The sequence below is a fragment of the Solanum tuberosum genome, unplaced genomic scaffold (assembly GCF_000226075.1).
Source record: "Solanum tuberosum cultivar DM 1-3 516 R44 unplaced genomic scaffold, SolTub_3.0 scf00315, whole genome shotgun sequence".
NCBI lineage: Eukaryota > Viridiplantae > Streptophyta > Magnoliopsida > Solanales > Solanaceae > Solanum > Solanum tuberosum.
This window is the reverse complement of record NW_006239239.1, coordinates 677956-687835: the sequence shown is the minus strand read 5'-3', so window position 1 is coordinate 687835 and position 9880 is coordinate 677956. Positions and strand designations below refer to the sequence as shown.

Here is a 9880-nt window from a genome sequence, read left to right as displayed (position 1 = left end):
GACACATGGAAGAACAGCTATGATGAACTGTATCACCAATAGATGTGGTGCACCGAATAGGCGAATAGAGTTGTCCTTCAGATTTTGGATTCAAGCTCTAAATATGAAAAAGTAATTTGGTAGAGTGTTTTTTTTTTAATGGGGCTCTACTTTCCGTGAATCTATAATAAACAGTTTCAATGCAGATATCAAACACTGAATGAGAAAAAACCGATGATGAAACATATGAAATTTGAGCCGTTGGACTTTGTTGATTTATTTTTTCTTAAGTGGGACCTATTCAAGAAAATTATTGTGTGTTTCATCTTATCTTAGTAGTACTTGTAAGTAATTTGTGTTTGATTTGGATTTGGAAACATTGCACCTACACGTAAACACATTTTGGTAGTGTTTAAAGCAAAATAGACAAGTCAAACAGTGCAAGAGAAAAAAGAATCTTCCAACATAAATGACACATTCTAGTTATGACAGTCAAGATGAACAATACGAAATTACAAATTTTCTATGCAAGTCTACAAAAGTTGTTGTAGAAACAAATAATAACATTTGCTAACTAGTAAGATTAGATTTGCATCATCTTACCTCCCTAGAAACCAAGATCCAAATATTGTTGTAGTTATTCCTCTTTTTCCTAACTTAAAGTCTTATCTCCTTCACCACAGTTTCGTGTCTACTCTATCCTTTGTCATTTTTCTCAACTCCTTCTCGAACTCGGAGTAGCTTCACTACCTTGATTAATCATCTCTATTTTTCCTCTTCATTATCACAAAATTAATAACTTCATTTTTCATCCTCACATTCTCATGGCCATGGACGATCCTCAGAACTCATCCTTCATAGCAATTCAGTCAATCTTCAATAATCAATTAGTTAAATATTTTACAAAACATCTACCAACAAACTTTCATTCAAACATCACTAAGATAAAAATAAAAACTTCACAATAACACAAAAAACAGATCATTATAATATATTATATATTAATTAATTATACATTATATATATACTATATGCACTAAGTACTTTTTCGCTCCCATTATCATTGTATATAATGTGCATAATTTATTATATATTATATTCAATATATACTCATTAAGTATACAACAATGATATATTAAAGATATATAGTTTGAATACAATCATCTCTTCATTCACCACAAAACACCATCATCCAAAAAAGAAATTATAAACATTATGTTTTACCTTTTACACCATTATGAAATGCTCAAAGTACGTAGTGTCTATCAAAAAAAGTATTATTATTTTTTAGAATTAGTTTGTCATGGATAGTTAATTAATAGGACAAATTACTTAACTACACTCCTTTACTTACCTTAATATCCATTTATCCCTACTTATTTCAAAATTTTCAAAAATTCCTTATTTACCTATGTATCCCGCATGTATCCCGTGCACAACGCTATGTATCCCGCAAACATCATTTTTAAAGGATTTTTGGTAAATAGAAAACTAGAAGGGATAAGATGTTATTTAGTACTTATAATATGTGATTCCTATAATTTATACTAGTTAATATATGAACACGTAGCCTTAGATGATTGGCATATTATTATGCTAATGAGTCGACTCCAAAAATAGTTAAATAATCCTTGTTTTTCCACTTTACCAATCTAAAACAAGTAATGTCATTGGGTGGAATGAGAAGGTTAAATGTGAAAACAGCCTTTGTTGGTGTCAAAAGCCTTTTTATTTTATTATATTTTTGGTAACAAGCTAGAGTCATGGAACTAAATAATAAATAAATATTGTATAGTATTTGTCATAGGTTGTGTTGTATTTGGCACTTGTTGGTTTGGTGATATAAAATAGATAATGGAAAAATGAGGAGGATACCATATCAAACATTATTCAAAGAGATACTTGGTCCATTTATTTTCCAACCTTTTTTTGTAAAGCCAAATTCTTTTCTTCCTTTTTTTTTTCTTTTGAAAAAGTTATACTTATTGAAGCCTAATTTCTTAATTGCTTGCCAAAAGTTTTAGTCAATTGTCATGCTTTGACATCGTGCCGATTACTGTTCAAGAAAGAGTTAAATAATATTAATGATAGGGTCATGACATACACATGGTATGCATGATGTTTCTGTTAGGGCAAAAAGTAAATGCAAAAAACATTCTTGTCATCCGTAAATTCACACGATTTTCATTAAGGGAGTTTGAGAAATAAAAATATATGAAGTTTGAACTTGGAATCTCAAGGTGAATTGAACCTCCTAAATCACTAAGTCAATTTCTAGTCTCGGAGAATTCATAATCCATATAAATACCCTATACATAAAAAAAAAAACCTATATAATGTAATTTTTTATAGAAAAGATTCGAATAAATACTCTGACACAGATTCACCCCTAATTGTCACATGTAAAAGTTTTTGGAATACTTTGATTTTAAATGGAGATGATGAGTATGATGATGGAGAGAAATCTAGAATATTAGTATATCTTAAGATTCCTCATTTCAAAATTTTAAGGCAATGGATAAAAAGGATACATAAGTGATGTTACACTTAAACCAATATCAAACATAAACTTTCCCACCGCCAATACATGATTTTGATGTAGATATTTATTTTCTAAAGCTTTTTGCACCAAAATGATACCTAAATTTATTTATTTTTTTAAAAAAAAGACATACCATCGCATGAAGGAATGACAAGTCTAGTGTGTCTTATCAACAAAAATTGCACCTATATACATAATTGAGAAGATAAATAGAAATTCGGTGTAGTTAAGTTACGTGTACTGAGCAAACTCCAATAAGCTAGTTATCATCAAATCCCACACGCAAAGTGCAAGTGACACCAAAATAGGGGTAACAATTGGGCGGGTTGAATCAAATTTTGACAAGTCATAATGGATTAAGATAACAATCGGGTCAAGACTTAACCTAACTCAAATTTGTTTGAGTCAAAATGAGTTAGGTAATGAATTACATTACGGGTCAAGTCTCAACCCAACTCAATTTTTACTAAGCTTAGTTATTTTATTTGTTTTTTCAAACTATTTTAGTTCCCAATAAAATTATTTTTTTTCTTTATTATTGCTATATACAACATATCAAATTGAAAAAAAAATAAAATTTTGACAAGATTTTTCATGAGCCAATTCGGGTTACCTATCAATCCAATTTTTAATGGATTGAAATGAGTTGAATTAAAATAGATTGAGCTAACGAATGAGCGGATTAACAACCAAAACTACGAATTGGGCAGGTTGGATTCAATTTTGCCGCCCCTTCACCAAATGAAGCACGTTCAAAAATTGCAAGTTCCACCAACTTCTAATGAGTCAATAACACACGTCAAATTCAATTAAACAAAATTGAGCTTAATTTGACTCAATTATTTACACTCTTTCTCCATCTCAATTTAGTTCCACCAACTTCTATTGAGTCAATAACACACGTCAAATTCAATTAAACAAAATTGAGCTTAATTTGACTCAATTAGTTGCACTCTCTCTTTTCTCCATCTCAATTTTGTTATTCCAACGATCGAGTTCAATTAATTTAGATTCAACTTGATCATTCTTAATTTGACGCTAAAATTTAATAACATGACAAGTTCATTTCACGTTTATTGAAATATCAATTCTTTGTTATTCCAACAAAAAAAAACAGAGAACATCAAACATGCCTCTTTCTTTTTAGCCTTGGGACTTTGTAACAAAATAGAGGGGTAGAGAGACAGACAGACATTGCAGATGTGTAGCTTCTAATCTATCTTATATAATATATAATACCAATATAATCTAAAAAAAATTCTTACTGAATAAGAGCCTACATAAATACAAATTCATTTCATCAACAGAGCTATATTTTTCTCTACTGTCAAATACATCAAAAATTCTCCTCCCTCATTGATAACAAGTGTAAAATGACTTCCTGTGTTTATGAACAATGAGATCAATCATTCATGATCCTTTTGAAAGTTTCGTCCTTCGATTCACTTCCTTTTCCAACTCTTCCGTCCCTCCTACTTCTTCCAGTTCCTGCATTAATCCACCGTTAGTATTTCCTCTTATGTTACTTTAGAAACAATGTTATTATGTGTAATTTTAAAGTTCTTATTAACATGAAGGATAGAGTAAAGGCACCTTAGGTCCCAAGAACAAGCCATATGGGACACCATTGAACTTCTCTGAGTGATGAAGCTGCAAATTCAAATATCAAACGAATGCATTAGAAAACTACCAGCCAATCTAGTACTACTTGACAATCACGCTAAGTGTGATTAGATTACCGAATGAGCTGCAGCCACCTTCCTAAGATAAGGTACATTTGCTACAGGTCCAACCGGGAATCTCTTGTGAACCAAACCATCGTGAACGAACATGTATGCCATTCCAAATACTGTGATCCCTAGCCCCTGCATAACCGAAGATTGTTTCATCAATTTAACACGTTAGACTTAAGAAAGTGTTTACACAAAACATAGACACACTAATCTTAATCGAGCAAGATCAACATGTTCAATTGAACTAATTGATTGCAACTAGAATCATTTACATTATATGAAAAACGATTCTGAGTTCATTATGAACTAACTAACTAATTTTAAATTCTGAATTGTATCCAAATCATAATTGACATTACAAAACAAATGAAGGAAAGTTAAATGAGAACATACAGCGCCGAAGCATAGCCCGGGAATGAGGCCTTTGTGGAAGAAACCATAGTTGAGGAGGGCTATTGCTGGAACAGCATTTGTTATGGCGAAAACGTCGTTCAGCTCGAAAGGTCCTTCTCTTGGTTTGTGGTGTGACTGCAACATTTCAACGTGAACAAGAATCTTAATATAAAGTTGTTTACACCAAGAATTGAAATAAAGCAGTTGATATAAGCTCCGTATTGTAGAATTATAAGTAGCACACAAACCTCGTGCATGTGCCATAGTGAAGCATGCCACAATGCTTTGTGTGCCCATCTTGCCCAAAACTCCATTCCTACCTGAAATTTCAAATTCAAACACCTTCAAAATCAGTCATCAAAGAACCAACTCTGCTATTTCTAGCGCACAATGAAGATAGCAAAAGGAACTTACAGCAGCACCAACAGAGAGAGCAAATGTACCCAACATTTCGGTTAAAGGAACTTCTCCACCCTATACCCAAACCGAAAAAAAAAAACTCAGTAAGAAGTAAGTCTCGAAAAGAAGAGTAAAGTGCGAATTATGAAGTGTTCATGTACCTCCATTTGCCACGAAAATCTGTAATAAACAGCCATAACAGCCATAGAAGTAATCCCAAAACTTGACATTACAGCAGCCACAAGATAAGTAAACCTCTCCGATTTCTTCCTAGCCAATTTTTCCGCCAAGCGTGTAGCTGAGATCTGTTCCTCAATCTTCTTTTCAAAATCCTCTGCCTCATCCTCAAATTGAGGTTTCAGCTTCTTATCCTCGAGAACAAAGCAAACAGTGAAACTGGGTTTTCTTCTAGACCTCAGAATTGGGCCTAGATTAGGAGAAAAAGGAGAGATTGGAGAAACACGTGAGGTTGTTGAAGTGGGTTTTGGGCCAAGAAACGGAGTATGACGGAAATAAATTGTTCCTGAGGTAGAAGAGGCGGAAATTCTGGCGGCGGCAGCCATTGATTGTGGGGATGACCAATTTAGACTCTCTGTCAGAGTTGGTAGAGAGAAGAGTGGAGTGATGGCAGTTGAGGGGCAATTTAAGGAAATGTGTGAGGGAGAGTGGAGGTTTTTGAAAGAAAATGCAGGTAAATGTACTACAGCCACAAGTTCAGTTTGTGGAGAGACTCAATTTTTGTGTGCAAATGCGATTAGTTTTTTTTTAAAAAAAAAAACCATTTAAACCATTGAGAGAGAATCGGGTCGTTAAAGCGAACTACCAGTCTACCACTTCACTTTTTGGTGCTAACTTTAATAAAAATTACACTATTGCCACTTACTATTTATTTTTTTCCAACAAAATTGTGGGTAGGTGAAAGAGGAGTCTGAACCTAAATGATGGATTTTATATTTTATTTTATTTTTTAGAATTAAACTGACATTTTATTCATATTCAGAACTTTGGGCAAAGTACATTTGAGCTGAGGGATTGAGCTATTTCCAACTTTCTGATTTCTTCCAGAAGGATAGGAATGTCTATCTTTAATATATTTTGATATGAGGTAAATGCACAACACAATACATTCATAGATTAGGACGAGAATCTATGATATCAGTCGAGTCAGTTCGATTCATTCTTATTTATAAGGTAAGAGAGAACTTGCTTCCGACATTTTCCTACTTGTGATGAAGGTAACAACTTCAAGCATCACTAGCCCATAGTGTGACAGATAGTGTGTACAAAGCCTGAGAACTATTTCACCAACATATGACTGATCGGTGACTACTAGCGATTTCGACTTCTTGCAAGTGCGTTACTACCTACCATCCGAACTGAGGACGAGTTTTGGGGTTTATTCATCTCTATGGGATCACGATTCTTTATCTCGATGATTATAATACATGTGTTGCCCAGGATATAAGGGGCATTAGGGGTGTACAAAATCGAATCGAAAACCGAATCAAATCGCAAATCGAGTCAAATCGGAAAAAAAAACTAACTAATAGTTTGGTTTGACTTAGTTTGATATTGAAAAAAAAAACCGATTATACTTGAATTGGTTTGATTTTAATATTGAGTAATTTTTAGTCTTACTGAGTTTGTGTGCTACTTAATTAGCTTCTCTAAAGTATTATATATATATTTGATCTTGCTAACTTAAGTAAACATCCTTATGAAAATTGAATTTAGGTAGGCTGGCTACTTATAAGAATGATGGCATCAAAGATAGAGAAAACATTTGAATTTCCAGGTGGGACATTTTGGTAATTAAATTAGAAAAGGGAGGGGGGAATAAATAGAAAGTGGAAGATGGAAAGAGGACATGGAAAAAGACAGATGTCAGCAAAGCAGAAGAGAAATATGAGGTGGATGACCTCTTCCAGGATTGCAATGCGGACTAGGAGACAGCGAATCAACATCCAACCAAAATCAACCCGTACTGATTTTCTCGATTTCCTAAGCATTTCAATTTGATAATCCTTCATTTTTTACTTGATATGAAATTAATTATAAAAAAAAAGGATAAAACTATCATAATAAATTGTATTAAAATATTTTTATGATTTTAAACACTATCAGGTAACAAATTGAAATTTAAAAAAAATGAACGAAATTTTTAAAAAATTATTTAGAAGTTAATTACTTAGATACACATAAAATTTTACAATACTATGAATTTTATTAAATTTTGGTACGTCTAATACATATATCTCGTCATACACAAGATTAAAATTATCTGTAATTTGTGGTAGATATGATGTATTCAAGTGGATATGAATATATTTGAGATACATAATAAACCTTGCTTGTCTCACTCTCATCTCGTTTGTCATTCTCCTATGTATCTGATATCTCAAATACATGTGAATGTGAACCGCACTAGATACATATATCTAGTGTGATTCGCATGTATTTGAGATACATGACTATCTCGCTCACCTCTTTTCCTATTTTAACATAGCTGGTAGCAAAAATACATATATCTTCCTCAATATATGATAGAAAACTCTTAATTAGTGATAATATACACAACTATTTGAAAGTATATGTAAAATTAGCATATTGTCTAATACGGTAGTTTTCCTTATTTAATAAGAGTTTGTTTGAATTGATTTATTGCAAGTGTTTTTAAGTCAAAACAACTTTTAAACACTTTTCGAGTGTTTGGAAATTAGAAAATACTTATAAGCACCTAGTTTTAAACTAAATGGTAAATAACGAAAATTATAATTTAGAATCTTACTCATTGCCTTTAGCTTATAAGTCAAAAACCAAAAGTTAATCCAAATCATTCTAGGCATCTAGACATGTGATTTATCATAAGATGAAATCAACATTTGAACATGTGATTTCACACTGATTTCATATCATAAGATAATTTCAAATCATGATTTGAGATTTTTCAACTATAAAAATTGACCAACAAGTTTATATCTTGTAAAAACACACACACAATTGATTTATATATATCTACTAGTCATTTGTTTCATATGTAAATAAATTTATAATTCATATTATTACTTTTAAATCGTTTATATCTCATATAACAATTATTTTTGCTAATATACTTCAAATCAATTTTTAATTTACCATTTATATTCACCAAACTCATTTTTTTAATCAAATTTATTAGTACTATTTCATTCAAATTAATGTTTAATGAAAAAAGATTTCCTCATTATATTGAGTGTACAAGACTAACCAATGTGCCACTAACTGTAAAAAAATATTTTTCTTAGCTATTAACAACTTGAATACTACAACTTATGTTCAATTTTTTTTTTTTATTGAATTAAGTTTTGATCATCAATATTGTATTTTTTAGAATAATTTTGTGACGGCATATTATGCAATTTTAATTTTTTCCTTATTTGATAAAATTGTATAAAGATTTGAGACAATTTTTATTGTTTTATAATTTATGAGATTTTTATGAAGATATACTATATAAAAAGTTCAAATCGCATGTCCAATTTCATCCCATGATTTCATATTGCATGGTCATATAGGCCCTAGTTAGGCGTTTGGACTTGCAATTTCAAATCGTGAAATGAAATCATGAGATGAAATCGGTGTTTGGACATGCTATTTCACGTTGATTTCATATTATAAGATGAAATCTTAAATTCTTCAAAAATCATGATATGAGAATTTCAAATCATGATTTGAGATTTTTCAAATATAAAAATTGACCCACAAGTTTATAACTAGTAGAAAAAAAAATCTCACATTTATATCTACTAACCATTTATTTCATATTAAAATAAAATTTATAATAATTCATATAATTATTTTTTAAATTATCTATATCTCATATACGATTACTATCACCAACATAAAATTTATTATCACTCCAAATCAATTCCTACTTTATCATTTATATTTATCAAATTTATCATTACTTCATTCAAATCAATGTTTAGTAAAAATATAATTTTTCATCGCTATATTGAGGGGACAAGTTGACTAACCACTTTGGCATTAATTGATAAAAAAACAATTTTCTTAACTGATTAATAAATGTTCAATTTCATTTTTCTTATTAAATCAATGTTTGATCAATAAATGTTATATTTTATTAGAATAACTTTATAATAGTTTATTTTTGATAATATTGTATAAAGAATTAAGATAGTTTTAATAGTTATATAGCTTATGAGATTTTATGTTTATGAGAAAACATATAACATAAAATATATAAATTTCATATCTAAATAAAACTTTAACTCATCTCACAATTTTATATTACATTTTAATTCATAATTTCATATAATAACCAATCAAATCCTAAGTAACATTCTTATATTTGGATGTGGACCTTAGTCATTAATTCCTGCTTTAAAAAAAATAAAGTACACCAAAATTACACATGTTTTTGGAATGAGACACGTCTCCCTATCGTTTAGGGCGGTCAGTTCACTACGCCATCCACCACTTTTTAGTACTACACATATTATCATAAATAATATATATATACATATTTTTAGTTTATAATTACGTGATATAATTTATTTATTTTTTAAAAAAAAAAAATTTAAAAAATGAGACAAACAAATTATAAAGTAAATTTTTAGCCTCAACATACATCTCTAGTAAGGAGTGATGGATATAGAATGCCTTATATAAGTTATCTATATTTTTGTTTTACGTGTTCCTTGTTGAACCAAAAACTAGGTGATCTCTTACGCTTTTTCTCTTTTCGTTAGCTTCCAAGCTTCATTTGTCTTTTTTTCCACAAGTTGGAGACATGTTTACGTGCCCATTCGGCCACCATCTCTTTAATGGTTTT

At 30.5% G+C, this 9880-nt stretch overlaps 1 protein-coding gene across 1 annotated transcript; it reads right to left on the bottom strand.

The window, feature by feature from the left end:
- Positions 1-3639: 3639 nt before the first annotated feature.
- LOC102582135 (beta-carotene hydroxylase 2, chloroplastic) lies at positions 3640-5804 on the bottom strand. Its single transcript, XM_006360135.2, has 7 exons — positions 5208-5804; positions 5062-5121; positions 4896-4967; positions 4648-4782; positions 4261-4386; positions 4115-4171; positions 3640-4009 (listed from the first exon to the last, which is right to left on the bottom strand). The coding sequence occupies exons 1-7, from the start codon at positions 5607-5609 to the stop codon at positions 3932-3934; spliced, it is 930 nt and encodes a 309-aa protein (XP_006360197.1). The 5' UTR covers positions 5610-5804; the 3' UTR covers positions 3640-3931.
- Positions 5805-9880: the final 4076 nt, after the last annotated feature.